Source organism: Bufo bufo, chromosome 2 (genome assembly GCF_905171765.1).
Source record: "Bufo bufo chromosome 2, aBufBuf1.1, whole genome shotgun sequence".
NCBI lineage: Eukaryota > Metazoa > Chordata > Amphibia > Anura > Bufonidae > Bufo > Bufo bufo.
In genome coordinates this window covers 214,216,676-214,237,969 of record NC_053390.1, presented here as the reverse complement: position 1 = coordinate 214,237,969, position 21,294 = coordinate 214,216,676, and the positions used below count along the sequence as shown (strand labels likewise).

Genomic DNA, 21,294 nt, shown 5'->3' with positions numbered 1-21,294 from the left:
AATAAAAAAAATGTATACATATTAGGTAACGCCACATCCGTGACAACCTGGTCTATAAAATTACCACATGATCTAACCTGTCAGATGAATGTTGTAAATAACAAAAAATAAAAACGGTGCCAAAACAGCTATTTCTTGTTACCTTGCCTCACAAAAAGTGTAATATAGAGCAACCTAAAAATCATATGTACCCTAAACTAGTACCAACAAAACTGCCACCCTATCCCGTAGTTTCTAAAATGGGGTCACTTTTTTGGAGTTTCTACTCTAGGGGTGCTTCAAATGGGACATGGTGTCAAAAAAACCAGTCCAGCAAAACCTGCCTTCCAAAACCCGTATGGCATTCCTTTCCTTCTGCGCCCTGCCGTGTGCCCGTACAGAGGTTTACGACCACATATGGGGTGTTTCTGTAAACTACAGAATCAGGGCCATAAATATTGAGTTTGGTTTGGCTATTAACCCTTGCTTTGTAACTGGAAAAAATTAAAATAGAAAATCTGCCAAAAAAGTGAAATTTTGAAATTGTATCTCTATTTTCTATTAATTCTTGTGGAACACCTAAAGGGTTAACGACGTTTGTAAAATCAGTTTTGAATACCTTGAGGGGTGTAGTTTCTAGAATGGGGTAATTTTTGGGTGGTTTCTATTATGTAAGCCTCGCAAAGTGACTTCAGACCTGAACTGGTCCCTAAAAATTGGGTTTTTGAAAATTTCAGAAAAATTTCAAGATTTGCTTCTAAACGTCTAAGCCTTGTAACATCCCCAAAAAATAAAATATCATTCCCAAAATGATCCAAACACGAAGTAGACATATGGGGAATGTAAAGTAATAACAATTTTTGGAGGTATTACTATGTATTATAAAAGTAGAGAAATTGAAACTTGGAAATTTGCAATTTTTTACATATTTTTGGTAAATTTGGTATTTTTTTTATAAATAAAAATGATTTTTTTTTACTTCATTTTACCAGTGTCATGAAGTACAATATGTGACGAAAAATCGACAGGGTTCCCTACTGCAGAGCGTTTGATCAGTGGACATGTTTACCGAGGCCAGTGATCAGGTACCCTGTGTAAAGGGCCTATCATATTAACACATTCATACCTCTGGTCTTCTAGGTTCATAAAAATCAACCGATGCATCCAATGGGGTCACAAAATGGCACACTGGGTTTTGTCTTTTTTCAATATCTGGTAAGCACAAAATAATCTGTATAAGAACACAGGGTGGACAATCATATGATAAATGCTGGAAACTAGAAAGTTGCTCTTTCCCCAATATACATGCATATCAGTCATTAAAGGAGTTCTCTGGGATTAATTTAAATTGGCGCCTGAAACTTGTCCTAGAAGGTAAGCAGGACTGGTTGCCTCCACTTGCAGAGCTGCCTGGGGGATGAGGGGCTGGAATTTAATACACTGCTCTACAATAGATGGTAATGATGTGATCCTACCTATGATATGTCATCATGGCTGAGCAGCCCGACAGGAACACTCGTCAATGTGTAGTATGTACCAGGGTGTACTGTGAAGTGAGGTCTCACTTTCTTACCCACCTAGGCAGCTCAGCAAGTGGTGGCAACCAGTCCTTCTCATATTCTAAGACAGACTGCTGGCGGCCATTTTGAAGGGGTTGTATCATCATAGCTAGGATATTCCCCTAATGTATGATAGGTGCGTGTCCCACCTCTTGGACCCGTACCTATCTTTAGAATGGAGCCCGCAAAGTAAAGGAGGGCGCACTTCATTTCTATGGGACTGCCAAAAATAGCTGAAAATTTCAGTCAACCCCACAGAAGTGAAAGGAGCGCGCTGCTCGGCCATTTTTGGCACCCCAATAGAGATGAATGGCACTGTGATGGCCACGGAGCATGCGTGGTGCACCCTCCTTCACTTTGCCGGATCCGTCCTGACACAGGTAAGATCAGAAGGGAAGGGATAACTCAAACATACAGTCACTGATAAGAAGATTATCTTCACTTCAGTTTACATCATGCACCTTTCTAACAGGTCAGGGAACAAAAGTTCTGTGGGAGCGCTTCTATAAGTATTTTGTTTTGGAGCATCACAAGTACTGACAAAGGATTAGTTATACAGAAAGTGGGGGCGGGAAAGAAAAACACGGCAACCTGACAAAACTTCTGGTGTGGTTGTGCAACACTAAATTCCAATATTAAGACACAGCCAGGAGGAAAATACTTCTTGTAACACCCCGTGCATTCTGGTTTATACTTACACTGCATGTACCAAGCGCGCCAAATAGCATTGTTCAGCCGGATTTTATCCCTCCACTGAAGCTTCAAGCCTTTAAAGTTCTTCCATTTTGGAGAAACCAATTTCCCACTAAAAGAGAAAAAAAAAAAAAATCAAGTTATGTGCGGGCGGTCGTAATAATAACCACCATCAGGGTAAATACACACGTTCAGGATTTATGTGTGGATAATCTGCACTGAAATCCGCAGGTGATCGCAGGGAAATCCGTTAAATCAATCCGCATCAATTGGTGCAGATTTTCCACATGCGGATTTTACTCTCCCTATTGAAGTGAATGGAAAAAATCCGGTCAGGAAAAATACTAATAAATTGACATGCTACAAATTTTTAAATCCGCATCGTAGATTAAAAGCCGCATCGTGTGTATGAGAATTTAAAGTTTCTTATAGAATACAAAGCAAACGACCTACGGTGTGATTTTTCCACATGCAAATCCGCACACAATCTTGATCGTGTGCATTTACCCCAATAACAACCTGAGAAAAACGCTTCCATAATAGGAATCAGGCGGAATTCGAGTGATTCTGATATCACCTATAACGAGAATCTGTATTTAGCTTACCGAGCCAGAAAGGTGTCAGAAAGGTGCACCTTTCCAAACCACGTGCTATTTCCTGAACTGACTGGCCTTTGCTCTTTTTTTACGAAAACTTGTCACGCTGAACATGCTGACAGACCTGCGGACAGCATGCTATAAAGCAGGAGGAGATGAGCAGACTGATATATAGTTTTATGGGAAAAGATGCTCATAGGTATATCAGCTGTTTCTAAGCTCAGGAGTCCAGTGGGCGGTCCTACTTAGTGATTGACTACAGTGATTGACAGGAAGACTGTCAATCACTGATGAGACGGCCCACTGGACTCCTAAGCATAGAAAGAGCAGAGGTTTAAACGAATATGGGAATCTTTTCCCATAAACTATATATGTATGTAGGTTCTCTTTAAAGGGACTGTGCCTGGTGACCGATTCCCGTTCACGGTTTTTATAAACAGCGCTCAATCACTGTATAATGGAAAAGTCTACAAGTCACACTGTCTAGACCAGATACAATTGTGTCATTCTAGAAGTATTAGATCTGTACAGGTTTTAGACTCTGGCGTTCATCCACAGCAAACAGATGGTAATAAAAGGTGAGGAAACAAAGTATACTAGAAAGCAGCCAAACTTTTCATTATATAGGCATTAAGCTTTATAGACATAAAAAGGGAAACCTTAAGAGGAACAAGCCCGCTAGCAGTACGTAGACAGAAGACTGGTACCGGCTGTTCTGACCTTGGCTCCGAGACTAGACACAGTTTCTCAGAACTGAGAACACAGAGCCACTGGTGCCAAACTGTGCCAGATATCCGGCATGTGTTCCAGTAAACCCAACAACGGGACCTTTAGCGGAGGACAGTCCTCAGATAACGCCGATCCATGCCCAGACGCAGTGTGGGAGTAGACAGGGACACGTACAAAGTCAGCTACCGACCCCCGCCTCGTAAAACAAACCTATGCAATTCTGCTTAATAACAGGATTTACTCTTCACAAGGGAGGATTTCATTTTAAGGATTCTTTATATGATGCGATGAGTAGATGGAAACCATCACACTCTCTACTGGGAGTGCTGGACAAGTCTCTATTAGACTGCGCCTATTGCTTTTTAAAAGGGAACCTATCGGGATCTTTTCACTCATCCAGTACTCAAGATTTCATATGAGGGGAGACAATCGCTTTCAGAATGGAGCGGTGGCATTAAGGCCCCATTAAACGAACTGACTTAAAAAAAAGGGATTGTCCCACAAAAAATATTCTACAGTTTTGAAACCAGCACCTGGATCTGAATACTATTGTAATTGCATGTAATTAAAAATTTGGCCTAACCAGCGAGTTATTCAATAAAGTGATCGCTAACGCCATCGCTCGTCCCCATACAGAATCACTGTTTGCCCGTAGCAGACTGATGTTTAGATGGCACAATCTGCTGCAGCAAATGATGATTTTGGTGACCGCACAAGTGATCATACTGCTCGTTCATCAGGTAATCCGCCGTACCTTTACACCGGCAGATTATGGCTAACGAGTGTTCCTATTAACCCTTGTTGGCGATTATCTGGCCAATGCTCGGCCAGACTCCCAGCACCTCTAGAAAACAGCTGATCCTGCGGGGCGGGGGAACCGCAGACAGACATATTTCTGCTGCAGGGGAAATGTAGTATTTCATGGGATTATTCAGAAGAATGGCTGTTGATAATACATGGAAAGCTCAAGTCCTGCCAAAGCGGCTCCATTCTGGTTTACAGAGGGGGTCCTGTGTGAGGACCCCCTATTTTATAATGTTCATATGTCCTAAATAGGTTATTTGGATAGGGGCTCTATTCATTGGGCAATTGTATACAACAAAAGGATGAAAAGTACAAGCAGTTATAATGGTTTCATAGCAGCGACACAGGGACATTAACATTCCTGTAATTATGACCAGTAACTCTAATTTTATTCCGAGCATCAAATTTTTATGGCATTGAACAATACATTTAAAGGGGTTATCCAAAGCCTAAAACATGCCCCCCAATGCCAGGGCCCCTTATATAGATTATACTTACCCCGCTTCCTGGCACCCATGTCTCTCCTTCGCGCGAATCAAAACATCCGGCGATGGGGGGCAGCCAATAGCAGGCCGTGATGGGGACGAGCCTCCCTAGTGTAACCCACAATGCTAAGGAGGCTCGTCCCTGTCATTGCCTGCCCTCTGTCGCCGGATGTCGGGGAGCAGGGTAAGTATAATCTATATGAGAGGCATGTGTTAGACTTTGGATAACCCCTTTAAAACTAATATACTGCATTAACTGTAGCTGCATGTGCTGCAGGCAAACAGTGATGCCACTTTTTGAAGCCTTAAAAGGGTTGGACATTGGGGGCATATCAATGTCGGATAAGTGCCTGGAGAGTGTGGCCACCATTCACTTCTATGGGGCTTATGGAAATAGCCGAGCCAGCGGAGGAGAGTCACAGGCTGGTATGACTTAAATGGGGATATCCAATGATTAATGTAAAATATAAAAAAAATCAGACATTATATAGTACATGACAGTCTCTAACAATTCAGAATCAGCCATGTACCTCACATGGAGCAATGAATGTGGAGATCTGAGCTGGACAGAGAAATTAGAAAAAGAGCAAAAAGCAGATGGCGGTATACAGCTAGATTTCAGTGATCACTCTTTTTTGTGGGACAACCCCTTTAAGGCCAATACTGGATTTTTAATCCTTTAGGATTTATACATAGGATTCTATGCAGTCACTGAGTTCCTACATGGCGTCTAAGGCTACTTTCACACTAGCGTTTTAGTTTTCCGGTATTGAGATCCGTCATAGGGGCTCAATACCGGAAAAAAACGCTTCAGTTTTGTTCCCTTTAATTGTCAATAGGGATAAAACGTAACTGAACAGAAGGGAATGCTCCAAAATGCATTCCGTTCCGTTTAGTTGCGTTCCCAGACCGGAGAGCAAACCGCAACATGTTGTATTTTGCTTTCCGTCCTAGGATGGGGAGCAAGACGGATCCGGCATGACCCCCAATGTAAGTCAATGGGGACGGATCCGTTTTCTCTGACACAATAGAAAACAGATCAGTCATCCATTGACTTTCAGTGGAGTTCATGACGGATCCGTCTTGGCTATGTTACAGATAATATAACCGGATCTGTTCATGGATGCATGCGGTTGTATTATCAGTAACGGAAGCGTTTTGGCTGAGCCCTGCCGGATCCAGTAAAAACAATAGTGTGAAAGTAGCCTAATAAACCTCAAATTTGTTGCATTATATTTAAACTGACATTATAATTGCCTTTTATGACAGGATAATCTATTTTTACACCGGATTATACTAGCATTAAACCTAGTCTGTGCCAAAGTAAACCAGCCATATCCACTTAATCCTTCATTATGAAGTATAATGTGACTCCTATCTATGGGGAAGAACACGGCAGCCTTTCATCCCAAACAAAATAAGGAAAAATACATCAATGATGCAATTATGTATGGATCTATATAGATGTACAGTCTCAAAAAAAGGCAGTGTCACAAGATCAAAATGTACATCGCTTAAAAAAAATCATACGTGTACAGGCACACGGAAGAGGAAAAGTCACATGTTAAGGGAAGGTTAGGAGATACAAATAATGTAATATTATTATTATTATTATTATTAATAATAATAATAAACAACAGCCAATGTCACTATAAAAGTTAAAAAAATTATGGAAGAGAAAAATAAATAAATCCAATCAGTAATTTTATGTAAATTCTAGGATTTGAGGAGGATGGTCAAGCAGCATCAATCTCATCCTTTATACACAGAAAAATACTAGAAAAATACTTAACGCGGCTGTTCGGCCATGAGCTAAAAGTGATTAGAGATGAGCGAATTTCATATTTAGAAATTCGTTCTCACTTCGTTCGTTGGTAAAAGGTGAATTGCGTTATGGATTCCGTTACCACGGACCATAACGCAATTCTATAATGGAATCCATAACGGAATGCCTCCAAAAAGGTCCTCCCCTGCATAACGGAAACGGGACGGATCTGTTTTGCAGCCCATAGACTTCTATTATGACGGAATGAATAACGGAATGCCTCTATAAGCATTCAGTTATGGATTCAGTCATAGAATTGCGCCGTGGTCCGTGGTAACGGAATCCATAATGCAATTCACCTTTTAACAACAAACAAAGTGAGAACGAATTTCATAAGCGGAAATTCGCTCATCTCTAAAAGTGAGATTTAATGCAGTGCCTATAGGGGATGATTAGTTCCCTCTGATCTTGCTCCTTAGCTGCTTTGTAGCTCAGCTACACTAAGGCCCAGCTGTGATCTGGGACTACAGTTTATGTGCAATGTCTAAAGGGAGCCTGAAGTAGTCTAAGACACACCCCTGTTTCATCATTGGTTGAGGCAGCTGCTCTTTCCCCTCAGATTGGCTGCTATGTATAAACACAAGTCTGCAGCAGGCTCACCGGTGAAGTCAGTTCTATTAGAACAAGAGTGGAATGATTAGACTAAACAAGGACAAAATGAGTATAATACTAGTGTTAATTACACTATAAAACCTGAATCAAAAGAACGCAGATCACACTTGCTAGATCAAGTGTCCGCATTATTGACTTAACAGGTTTAACCTTTCTAGTCCGCCCCTGATCAAACAAATATTAACCCCGGTAAATCTGTCTACTCGACAGAGCACATATCCAGAGTTTAACCTTTATCCAAGTTAGACAGACATTTGAGAAGCAGACCTGTCCTCCCAGGCAGCACTTCACATTTCTAACACCTCATGTAGAAGAGCTGGTGCAGGCAGACAATGAAGCATTTGCTCACACCAACCAGTCAGATCACTTCTTTTAGTTCTAAACTCAGAAGAGGAAAAAAAAGCTGAGATCTGATTGGCTGATTTCCACAGCAGGTCCAGGGAGGTCGCTTTCAAACGTTTATCTTAGGCGAGACCTTCTATGGTTCATGACCAAAATCTGCCCACATGAGAACTAAAGATTCACAAGGGCCCTCTCACATATCGGAACCCAATGGCATATCGGAACCCAATGAAAAACAGTCCCTGAATGCTGACCGTGCGCAGAACTTGGTCATGTCACATTTGTATATGATGAAGGCTCGAAATTTTGTCAAATAATAAAGTAAGAGGACCATGTCAAGTTTTATTAAACATTTTTATTACCCGGAGTTAACTTCTGATTCTGACTATACGTGATCTTCTGGGCCCACCAATTTTCAGTGGAACCAGCTGACCATCTAATGTATATAGACTACCCCTGATGCCAGCTGTTAAAGAAGAGAAAAATTTAGCTGTTGGATTTCTACATGACTGATCCTTCTGATCTTGGAGATAAGCTGTGGTTAGAGCAGTGGCTGACCAAAGCATATGTACAGGGACAAGGAGAGATATCTGCTCATTTGGTTATACACATCTAACGTGTATGGCCAGCCTTAAAAATGGTTTCCGGGAGAAAAATACTGATGAGTTGGATCCCCACCGATCAGATATTAATGGTGATAGGTCAACAGCAACCCAACCAATCAACTGTTGGCGCTGAGGCCCCCGGCAATCAACGTGATGTCACGTTCATTGGTCACATGAACTAGGAGATCACTGAAATTCAAAAAAATGGACCTGGGATGCAATACAAAGCACCGCCGGTACCCAAAGTATGGAGGTGTGCTTGATTGGTTGTGAAGAGGCCACAGCGCTAACCGAAGCACTGTGGCTCTTTAAACAGCTGATCGGTCTATACTCCCACCGATCAGATGTTGATGACCTATCCTGACAGACTATCAATACTGAACTCATGAAAAAAAAACTTTTGGCCGAGTGTGCGCGTTTGCAATTGGTAGAGAGGAGAAAGCCGCCGACATACACCACTGATGGTGGATTATGGTTTGGGAGACCAAAAGGATTGGGCATTGAAATTCTGTGAGAGCGCCACATACACACTATTGGCCGGCCCCACCAAAAAAATGGCAGGTTTCGACTGACAATACTCTGTTATGGGGCCTTTAGACTTCTGCTTTTTTCCCCACAGATATAGCTATATTCCAGCTAAAGCCATAAACTTCTAGAGTCCCCAGACATTTGCTACTGGGTGAAACAAGCATCCTGCTGTGAAGGTTTTATCTGTTACGCTGCGTTCAGACCTGAGCGTACGGGATGGAGCGCTCTGTATGCGCGATATATATAGACCATATCACCTTGTCTGGTCCACCTGGATAGAAGAGAAAACACATGCATTTTACATTCATTTTCCAAGTCTCAACAATTATACTGAGGCAAGGCCCTGCTGTCATGATACATTAGGGGGGTTGCAGATTTATCATGGTAGAAAGTCAGTTTTGGCGTGATTTGTACCACATTTATCAAATGTTAAATTTAGTGCATATCTAAAGATGGTTAATCCTGTACATATGCCAAATTTTTTGTGCAAAAAGTCACCATAAGTTGCGAATTTTTAACAAAAAAAAAAAAACAGCATTCAAGGCTTCATAAAATTTCCCCGCTAAGTAGTGATAATAAGGCTGGCATCTGCTCAAATGTGATGTATGGCTATTTAACCCTATAAAAATATCAGAAGTAAGCCGTGCTGGATAAAGGGGAGAAGCAGACATCTAATTTTAGGAATTGACACCGACTGTATCACCTTCCATCCAGTTCTCTGTAAGGATCATGTTCTTCAACCCCCCCGTCCAGCTCTAAAAATATCCAAGACGAGGAATCCCAGAAAACAACGTGCCCTCGGAATTCAGATTGTCAGTGTATACCCATATTACACATAGGCCGTCCGCCAAAGCTACAACGTTACTATTCAACCACTGTGCACACAGAACTTACAGGGTTAATATTTATACATGTTCTGACCTAGTGCTTAGTATCAGCAAGAGCCTGGGAGGCAAACTCAGGGCACAGATATCTGTCCTTGGCTAAAGGAATGCAAGATGCAGTATAATTTCTACTTATAAAGCATGGAAAGACTTTACAAGGACAGATCATGTGTATACAAGACTACAATAAAAAAAGAAAAAAAAAGTCCTGAAAACAAAACAGACTATACTCTGAAAACAACATTTCTATCAAAAAGATAATGGGGGGGAAAAAAAAAAAATAGATTCCTGGAGGGCTTTCAGTCTTCGGAATCCCTTAAGGCCTCTTTCACATGGGCGTCCCGGATTTGCTCTGGATGAGACGTGTGTGCATTGTGGGAAACCCGCGCGAGTGCGCAATTTCAGTCAGTTTTGATTGCGTTGCGTGGTTCAGTTTTTTCCGCGCGAGTGCAATGCATTTTGCACGGGTGTGATAAAAAATTTAAAAAAATGAATGTGGTACCCAGACCCGAACCCGGACTTCTTCAGGTTTGGGTTAGGTGTTGTGTATATTTTATTATTTTCCCTTATAACATGGTTATAAGAGAAAATAGCATTCTTAATACAGAATGCCTACTATAATGTTGCTTGAGGGGTTAAAATAAAATTTACTCCCCTCATCCTCTTGTTCGCGCAGCCGGCATAGTCTTCTTGCTTCATCTTTCAGGACCTGCAAAAAGACCTTTGATGACGTAATCGCGCTCACCACGTGGCGAGTGCGGCGACGTCAGCTGAATGAAGATAGAAGATCCGTCATGAACGGATCCAGTTGTATTATGTCTTCTATAGCCATGATGAATACGTCATGAACACCATTGAAAGTCAATGGGGGACAGATCAGTTTTCTATTGTGTCAGAGAAGACGGATCCGTCCCCATTGACTTACATTGTGCGTCAGGATCCTTTTCCATTCAGAATGCATTAGGGCAAAACTGATCCGTTTTGGAACGCTTGTGAGGGCCCTGAACGGATCTTAGAAACGGAAAGCCAAAACGCCAGTGTGAAAGTAGCCATAGTGTTTTGTTTTTTTGTTTTGTTTTTATATGCCAGCCTAAGCATAGTATCCCATAGGGATATTTGTAAGCCCTTAGATTAAAGGGAATGTGTCATCAGAAATAATCTTTCGTTTAGGACTTCTCAGCAGTTATCTCATTATAATCACAGACGGATAACACAGGATCCACCATTCACAATAAATGCTCACAGCTTATGTACCCCCCCAACACACACACATAATGACTTCTACAAAAGGTCACAGGGCAAGTCTTGAAATCTTTCCCATAAAAACCAATCTCCTGTCTATTCTGGTCTAGGTGGCTGCTTTGAAGGGATGTTCCCACAGGATATGCCGTAGATTCGTAGAAGGTATGATAGATCCAGATCTCACCACTGACATATTTCAAGAAAGGTCCCTTCCCATACAACTATTTTCAAAGCTCTAAAGAAGTGAATAGTTGTGCATGTGTGGCCACTTCTCCACTCATAGCGTTAGCAAGACTGGGTTGGTGGGCCCGTTCTAGAAACAGGAGGGGCGCATATCCATCAGAAATTTATGCCATATCATGGAAAAAATGCTGTTAAAAGGGTTTCCAAGATTTTTTTAACTGATGACCTATACTCTGGATAGATCAGCAGCATCTGTTCGGTGGGTGTCTGACACCCGGGACCCCGCCGATCAGCGGATTATCGCAGCCTTCTCACCGTTTACCGCAGGCTAAGCTCCGCTCAAGTGAACAGAGCTTAGCCCCGCTCAGGCCAGTGATACTAGTCGTGATGTCACTAGGCCTGGAGCCGATCGGCGTGGGTCCCAGGTGTCGGACCCCCGCCGATCAGATGCTGATGACCTATCCAGGAGGATAGCTCATCAGTTTTAAAGAACTGCAGAACCCCTTTAAATGGAAATACACTGTAAAGGGTGTATTAGACACCCCAATCACGCAGACAGTTGTCGGGAGGCAAGCGTTCACTCTTAAGTGAGATAGATTGGATTTGCAATAAAATGCTAATGTAACAAATGTGCCCAATGGACTTTTCAGATCATAGAAATCACCTTCATTACACTAATTTAGTAAGTAGTGCAGGTCCTGGTCTATAAACGCTGTGGGATTCTGTACAAAAACAGTTTCTACACGAACCGCTGATGAGAAGCTCAAAGCAGCGAAAATGACTTCTGGGAGATACCAGGCTCTCTGGTAATGTTTTACAACAGGCCACACAGATTTATTTTACTAAAAGGAGGTCACCTTCAACTTCACCCTGAAGGTGGCCATACACATTAGTCTAAAGCTGTGATGAAACTACAACTCCCAAGATGCACACTTGCTTGGCTGTCGTAGTTTCACCACAGCTGGAGTGTCGGAGGTTAGCCATCACTGGTCTAAAGTTACTCAATACAGAAGATTTCAACCAAAATGGTTGGTCAGCTAAAACGGATGTTACATTTCACATGACGAACAAAGATAAACCATCATTGGCCAGTTTCAGACGAGAGAGTTCCCTGCAAGAAACATACTTTCCTGGCCTGGGTTCTTTCCTATAAGGGGTTAATGATGGCCAAGCTATATAAATTCTTATATTTATGTAAAACTACCTAGTTGGAGCACCAGGGGCCTGGCCATAGAGCTGGAGCACTGCTAGCACAATGTGCTCTCTGTACTCGCCTTTGAGTGACAGGGCTAGTCTTCTCGTCAAGCCCTGCGCAGTGGATCTAGGGATCTCGAAAAGCAGTGCTCAGATCCACTGAGAAGACGCTGAGTCAATGAGCTGACTTGGCACTTGTGCAGTGGATCTTCTGCCGCTTATCAAGCGCAGGAAGTAGCATATGATTCACTGCGCCAGTGCCGGTTCAGTGAATCGGCATCTGCGCAGTGGATCGGTTGAGCACAACTTTCACGGCCATCGTTAAATCTTTATAAAAAAAGAAAGATTGTTTGACTCAACATGATCAACCCTACCAGGCAATACGCCTGGTTTTATAGGGCTGATCATGCTGACAGAGGATCTTTAATGTGCGTGGCCACCTTTACAGTACAGCTCAAAAGTTGTAGTCCAATTATCAAAAATCATTCAGGTACTGCTGGACTGACAGGACTTGGAAAGGGAAGGCGACTGCAACATGGCAAGCACCTAGGGGAGACAAATGGCTAAGACACCATCTGTTCTTTCACTTGGCTTTAGTCACACACTTCATAGGGCAAACTGCTATGGTACCAAATGCTTTTATTGACAATGTTTCAGTTTTTTTGGCTAAAAAAAATAAAAAAAACAAAAACTTTAAAATGTTAGTCTACTATGTAGCTGGAATCCCTACTATAAGGATTAGATAAAGTCATTTTGTTATATGGAGAACATTTTACTGCATGGACATTGTCGATACGAAAAGAAGCGCCTTCACAAGTGCTGATGACTTCAAGTGGCCTCATAGAGATGACTGCATGCCCCTAGTGTGAACACTTCATGAAACAATTACTTGTCACTCATCGCTCCAACCACTGCCAAGACTTCACTGGCTGCAGCAAACCCGCAACCTCTGGAGATATCCCAGCAGAAGGAAAGTACACAGCACTCTGCAATGCCTAGGTCAGGGATCAGCAACCTTCGGTACTCCAGCTGCTGTGAAACTACAACTCCCAGCATTCAAACTTACTTGGCTGTTCTTGTAACTCCTACAGAAGGATTCTGAGAGTTGTAGTTTCACAACAGCTGGAGGTTGCCGATCCCTGGTATAGATGGTCAGGACCCGAAATGAGGTTACAAAGCAAAAAATAAAACTATAACTACAATGCTACTGCGTAGAGAAGGATCAGATCTCTCCTGACATACCTTCACTGGAAGCCTCCATACTGTGCCATGCATGCTACCATGATTTAAAAGTAAAATGTATAAAAAGGTACTTTTTTGTGGGATGCCTCTGTTTATTATGGTGTTTATGGTATTTCATACAGGGGGGGGGGAAAGGTATGCTGATTCCGTACCATAAAGGATCTAAAAAAAAAAAAACTTGATAGCGAGAATTCTTCTGTGGCATACGAAAACAATAAGAGATATATAGAACGCACCAGCCATGCCATCCTCTAGTAATAAAGCGGTTGTAGATTCCTCCACGCAGAACAAAAAATATAAAAATACAAGAAATCCAACCCAAAGTCACATATGTTATATTACGTACAGTTGTTTAACCAGGATAAACCACAGGTATGCTCAGCTTCATATAAATGCTGAATATAGTAAAACTGTGAATGGGTGCTAAAATGCCTTTTCGGATTTCATGCGAAGCATATCTTGCCACGTGGCACTCATAAAAAAAAGACAAAAAAAGGGGTCAGTCATATTTGTATTTGGAATCTGTTGCTGTCAACTCTCAAGATGAGATCCAAAGAGCTGTCACTATCAGTCAAGCAAGCCATCATTAGGCTGAAAAAACACAACAAACCCATCAGAGAGATAGCAAAAACATTAGGCGTGGCCAAAACAACTGTTTGGAACATTCTTAAAAAGAAGGAACGCATCGGTGAGCTCAGCAACACCAAAAGACCCGGAAGACCACGGAAAACAACTGTGGTGGATGACCGAAGAATTCTTTCCCTGGTGAAGAAAACACCCTTCACAACAGTTGGCCAGATCAAGAACACTCTCCAGGAGGTAGGTGTATGTGTGTCAAAGTCAACAATCAAGAGAAGACTTCACCAGAGTGAATACAGAGGGTTCACCACAAGATGTAAACCATTGGTGAGCCTCAAAAACAGGAAGGCCAGATTAGAGTTTGCCAAACGACATCTAAAAAAGCCTTCACAGTTCTGGAACAACATCCTATGGACAGATGAGAGTCTGACCAAGATCAACTTGTACGTGAGTAAGTGATGGGAAGAGAAGAGTATGGAGACAGTTGAAGTAGAGGCCTGGCAGAGCATCGCCAGGGATGAAACCCAGCGTCTGGTGATGTCTATGCGTTCCAGACTTCAGGCTGTAATTGGCTGCAAAGGATTTGCAACAAAGTATTAAAAAGTGAAAGTTTGATTTATGATTATGACTCTGTCCCATTACTTTTGGTTCCTTAACAAGTGGGAGGCACATATGCAAACTGTTGTAATTCCTACACCGTTCACCTGATTTGGATGTAAATACCCTCAAATTAAAGCGGACAGTCTGCAGTTAAAGCACATCTTGTTTGTTTAATTTCAAATCCATTGTGGTGGTGTATAGAGCCAAAAATGTTAGTATTGTGTCGGTGTCCCAATATTTATTGACCTGACTGTATATGTAACAGACCCCAAAGTTGATCAGGTGGACACTTACCTTAAGGGGCTGAGTACATCATGCAAGTTCTTCTACACATGTACTGGTAATGCTCCTGACAGGCACAAACATGGACAACCCCAAATAACCCATTTCCTGGTACTTGAATACTGCTGACCTATGCCCAGGATAGGTCATCAATATCAGATTGGTGGAGGTCCTCCACCCCACACCTCCACTGATACGCTGTTTGGGACTATACGCCGACACTGTATAATTTCTGGTACCACATACAGCAGCTTGGCTCCATTCATTTAATTAGACCTGAACTGCAGCACTCCGGCCACTACACAGCGGACAGAACCTCGTGCTCCCGACTCCATCCATTGTATCGTTTCCAGAACAATCAATAAGTGGGGGTGCTGAGTGGAAGGATATTAATGACCAATATCTAAGTACTGGAAAAGCCCTCTAATACTATATATCAGGATAAAGAAGAAACCACAGCAGGCACACAAGGGCACCATCCCACAACGGTTATGTGGATTTCCACACTGAAATCTGCGTCAAACACTTAACACAAGCATCTGATTGATCTACATGGGAACCTGTGCCATAGAGAACAGGTCAGGCCAGAATTTCTGGCACATGAATGTGTATAAAATATCCTTGCTGGATGAGACTGAAGTTTTAACACAATATGTCACCAGAAAATGTATCAAATCATTAGCAGAGGGCCTGTTCACATCAGCGCTGTATTTTCCGTATGTCTGTTCAGACAAAGGAACAGAGATGGGTGGGGGGGGACACAACAACAACTCTGCTCTGTCTCTGGAGGAAAGGGCAGCATATAGCACTAAGGTCAAAAATAATAGATCAGACAAACCGAGCACTAATGAAGCTCAAAATAACAAACAGGGATTAAAACTGAGCTTTTTGTTTTCTTCCATTTTTCTGTTCCTCGGACAGAAAAGACCGATGTGAACAAGCCCCAAACAAGCAGAGCTAGTCACAACCAACTACCCATCTGACTCAGCAGACCTCAATAGGTCCTATGTTCTACCACAAAAATGCTGAGTTTGTCTCACGTGATGGACACACAAAGCACCTGTTAACGGTGCATAAAATGTTTAGGGCCTTCCGGCTAACTCTTCAAGGCCACAAACCATCAGTGTGAAGGAATATGGAGTGCAGGCAAGGGTTGTGTACACGCACAAGATCATTACTTTGTGAAGGCCGCAGTGATCTTCAGAAGATCCATGCAGAGTCACAGCTTTTACAGGAGCATATAGGGAAGAAAGAATTTCTGGCTTAGATTTACAGTTTTTTCTTATGCTGAAACTTGTTACCTTTAGTTTTTTTTACAAAACTGAGTTTTTGAGGCATTTTTGCACCTGGTGTTTTTAATGCCTTTTTTTTCTATAGGGAAGTATGTGCCCCCTTTTAATATCATCTTTGTGTTACATATGTATAACATATTGCACCAATTTTTGGGTTTGCATTTATCACAATGCAAAACTGATAAAATTGGACTTACTTTATAATTGTGCCTGGCTTTGTGATTTTACCCTCTGTGCTCCCAATATTCAGAAGTAATGGGTGGGAAAGTGGTTAGCTAGGCGAGTAGGTGTACACCAGATTTAATGTGTGACTCCAGTGGAGGTGGAGTAAAAACTGGAGTAACATATTTGGATATATTTAAAGGGGTTCTGCACTTTGTTTTAACTGACGATCTATCCTCTGGATAGATCAGCTTTTTGAGAAGGCAGCAGCGCTCCAGTAGCGCCGCGGCCTTCTCACCGTTTACCGCCAGCCCACTGACGTCACGACTAGTATCAACTAGCGTTTTCGGAAGTCCCATAGTGGTGAATGTAGAGCAAACCTCTCAAGTGCAGTCAACGCTCCCTACACCGCTATGGGAATGCCAGAAATATGGTCACCGCTTGGCTATATTTGGAAATCCCACAGCAGTGAATAGGCGCTCACGCGCAGCTGCTTTTTGTTTACTTTGGGTGCCTTATTCTGGAGGTGGGACCTGCACCTAGCGGACATTGATGGTGTATGCTAGTGATATGCCATCAGTGTTTGAGATAGGCCAACCCCTTTAAAGAAGTGCTAAATTTATGGCAACGCACACTCAAATAGAGGCGTTGTTAAAGATTTTGATTGGGAGCCCTTTACTTTAAACCTCTAACAAGGTGCATCTGCTTGCCACGTGGCATCGGCAGGTCCACCATTACACAGTAACCAGCACAATGGAGACAAGTTCTCACTATACATTTACTATAATTTCAGCACTTAACTACTGATCGACATGATCAGAACTGACTAAATCATAGACAAACTGCAGCATGTAAACCGAGGCCCGTGTGCTGGGGCAGCTGCGACTTCTACGCAGCCATATGTCACGTAATAAACATCCTCCACTTCACTAGTTTCAGCAATTTCCTTAAAATATTTTTCTCTCTTTCTGCCAATTACTGTCAGAGTGCCCAGAAAAGACGGAAATGTGATGGAAAAGTTTGCGCAATCTACAGAAAAAAAAAAAAAAAGAAAAAAAAAAAGCAGAGCACTTCTGCAAAACTGCCTTTCTTTCCAGGATATGAACAGAGCAAGCTTGGAGGAAAATGCAGCAGGAGGGCTGACCACAAGGGGCAGCACCAGGCGCAGCATCTCCCCCGGGGGGAGGATTTATATAGTCACAGATATGGGAAAACCTATTTAAATGGGAGAGCCGGAGTGAAAGAGCTCTAATCCCTGAAGACATGCCTGGCACACGCTGCTTGTTTGTGCTAAACCCACAGAAAGCAACAGCCCGCCAAACACAGGAACGTAAAACAGCTGCTGCTGGGCGCTTTAAAGAGACTGATTTATCCGTTTCATTAGGCCCGCTTATTCTCTAGCACAAACAGAAGGATTTTTCAGGCTCACTTTCCAGAAGGCCCCTAAACCGAATTCTAATAAAGCGTGAAATAGGTATCCGTTTGTGGAGAACACAATCCATGTGGTCATGTCTGCACAGTGACGTGGCTGCGAAAAAACTCAACCCGGATAGCTAAGAACTGAGCCGCGATTCCCTACTGCACAATGATAAAATGGTAATGATCCTGATAATGGAGAATTAACATCTGACCACAGAAAAAAGCCTGGACTAAAACGGAGCCCGTGTCTATGGCGACATTAGTGACAACATGGTCAATAGTTTATCTGTGAACGATCAGTGTTTGGTCTGTGTGTCCGTTTTTTTCCCTCAGTCTATCATCCTTATGCCACAGACACTGCTCAGCTGAAAATTAAATTTCAAGAACATCTCCTAGAAACAATCCGCGAAACACGTATGCCATCCATGTTGTGTCCATGTTTTTTCACAGATCCACAAATTATAATGGGCGTGATGGATCCATAAACAGACAAAAATCAGGCACGCTTCTGTGGTGTAACCCTGGTAAATCATGTATGTGTGAATACACATTAAAAATCAATGGTTATGTGTGCCGTCCATGGAGTCCGTGATACACTGACATCTGAATAAGGCCTCATGCACGTTTGTATTTTTGGTCCACATCCGATTCCCACTTCTTGCGGATCAGATGCAAACCCATTCTATCCAATGAGGCCGCAAAAGATGCGGACAAGACGACTGTGTGCTGTGCACGTTCGTATGTCCATTCTGTAGTCTTGCAAAAAAAAAAACATTTTCTATTCTTGTCCGTTCTGCGGACAGGACTTAAAAAAATGGCAGCATGCACTCAGCTGGTACCAGGGTTTTGCGGATCCACGATTTGTGGACTGATACAGTCATGTGCATGAGGCCTAAATGTGAAAAGCAAAAGATGCAGAATTCCTACTATCCATTCCAACTTGAATGTATCAGCAAACCGTTTTATTTTTTTCCGGCGTGGAGGGACAGATCAAAATACCGCAGATGCGCTCTGTATTGCTTTCCGTGGCCTTCTGCTCTGCATCTTCCAGATTGAGACACAATTCAAGTTGGGTCCGCATCTGCCAGTGAACCGCAATACGGGCTCGGCCAACATGCCTACCCGATGTGAAGCCTACTCAGAAATCAGGTGTAATTATTTGATTTGCATCTCTTCTGTGTTTCTGACCCACACCTGGCTTTCGAAATAACTGACCAAATAACATAAGGCATCTTACACACAAAAGTATTTTCATTCCGTTACTTTTTTTGCGGACCGTATACGGAACCACTCATTTCATGGGTCCGCAAAAAAAAAAAAAGAAAAAAACGGAAGGTGTGCATTCCGTTTCCGTATTTCCGTTCCGCAAAAACAGAACATTACCTATTATTGTCCACATTACGGACAAGAATAGTACTGTTCTATTAGGGGCCATTTGTTCCGTTCCGCAAAATACGGAAAGCACACGGATGTCATCCGTATTTTTTGCGGCCCGCAAGATACATACGCTTGTGTGCAAGAGGCCTAAGAGTCCTCTCAATGATATCCACAAGCTTAGGAGTCATCTATATGTAAACGGACAGCACTGATCGCTGCCCAGTCTGAGATTTACAGAAGAGCAGGAGACATCCTTCAGCAAATCCCATGCATGCTCGGCTCATCACTGCAGTGAACAGGTGCAGTCCTGCTTTTGCAACAAATTGCTCTTGTTTAGTCCTGGCACTGCGCCTGGTCATTCCCCTAGCAAGTGCACAGGAGAGGAGCCCTGCAAGCAAACAAGCCAGACGTGTACAGAATACAAATGTCCAGAGCACAAGTCCACAGCGCATGCGCCAAATATCTTAGGTAAGATGCTTCTAGGGTAATGCTGCTGAGCTTATACACTCACCTAAAGAATTATTAGGAACACCAGACTAATACGGTGTTGGACCCCCTTTTGCCTTCAGAACTGCCTTAATTCTACGTGGCATTAATTCAACAAGGTGCTGATAGCATTCTTTAGAAATGTTGGCCCATATTGATAGGATAGCATCTTGCAGTTGATGGAGATTTGAGGGATGCACATCCAAGGCACGAAGCTCCTGTTCCACCACATCCCAAAGATGCTTTATTGGGTTGAGATCTAGTGACTGTGGGGCCATTTTAGTACAGTGAACTCATTGTCATGTTCAAGAAACCAATTTGAAATGATTCGAGCTTTGTGACATGGTGCATTATCCTGCTGGAAGTAGCCATCAGAGGATGGATACAGGTTCTCATTCTGTTTACGCCAAATTCAGACTCTACCATTTGAATGTCTCAACAGAAATCGAGACTCATCAGACCAGGCAACATTTTCCAGTCTTCAACAGTCCAATTTTGGTGAGCTCGTGCAAATTGTAGCCTCTTTTTTCTATTTGTAGTGGAGATGAGTGGTACCCGGTGGGGTCTTCTGCTGTTGTAGCCCATCCGCCTCAAGGTTGTGCGTGTTGTGGCTTCACAAATGCTTTGCTGCATACCTCGGTTGTAACGAGTGGTTATTTCAGTCAACGTTGCTCTTCTATCAGCTTGAATCAGTCGGCCATTCTCCTCTGACCTCTAGCATCCACAAGGCATTTTTGCCCACAGGACTGCCGCATACTGGATGTTTTTCCCTTTTCACACCATTCTTTGTAAACCCTAGAAATGGTTGTGCGTGAAAATCCCAGTAACTGAGCAGATTGTAAAATACTCAGACCGGCCCGTCTGGCACCAACAACCATGCCACGCTCAAAATTGCTTAAATCACCTTTCTTTCCCATTCTGACATTCAGTTTGGAGTTCAGGAGATTGTCTTGACCAGGACCACACCCCTAAATGCATTGAAGCAACTGCCATGTGATTGGTTGACTAGATAATTGCATTAATGAGAAATAGAACAGGTGTTCCTAATAATTCTTTAGGCGAGTGTATATCAGACCTTCACACTTGAAATCATTTTGCGCCACAGGCAAAAACTGCATTCCTTACATATAAATAGTTTTGTTTTTTTTACATTTGCAAGTTTTAGTAAGTTTTGCAGTAATGTACATCACAGGCCAAAACAACGCCCTAAAAACGATGAACGGTAGACTGAACAAACAGAACAGTCTTATGTCATCTAAAAAAATAAAACGATTCCATGGGCAGTCCGCAATCACTCATTAATTGAAATGGACTATTCTCATCGGCAATAAGAATAGGAGATCATCTATAAGAAGCAGAATAGCTACAAAGATTCACCAGAAATACAGATGTGTGCACGACCCCACAGAAATGAATGGGTCAGCGTGCGATCCGCAAAAAAATGCAGCTAGCACACTTATAATAAAAAAATAAATAAGGTCGTGTGCATAAGGCCTAACTCTGAACCAGATTTGGATAAGGATTTGCCATTCCGCTGCAGTCTTGAGACAAATTTCCATCTGCATAAAGGACATCCATGAGATTATATATATATA

The 21,294-nt window shown here is 42.5% G+C and overlaps 1 protein-coding gene across 2 annotated transcripts in view; it reads right to left on the bottom strand.

The window, feature by feature from the left end:
• LOC120988591 (MLX interacting protein) overlaps nucleotides 1-21,294 on the bottom strand; it is a 79,764-nt gene that overhangs the window by 47,822 nt on the left and 10,648 nt on the right. For both annotated transcript variants that reach the window (XM_040416143.1, XM_040416144.1), the window contains exons 2-3: nucleotides 2,237-2,343; nucleotides 1,106-1,191 (exon numbers count right to left, since the gene is read on the bottom strand). In XM_040416143.1, the coding sequence (XP_040272077.1) occupies nucleotides 1,106-1,191; nucleotides 2,237-2,343 (193 nt within the window). The remainder of the gene's footprint in view (nucleotides 1-1,105; nucleotides 1,192-2,236; nucleotides 2,344-21,294) is intronic.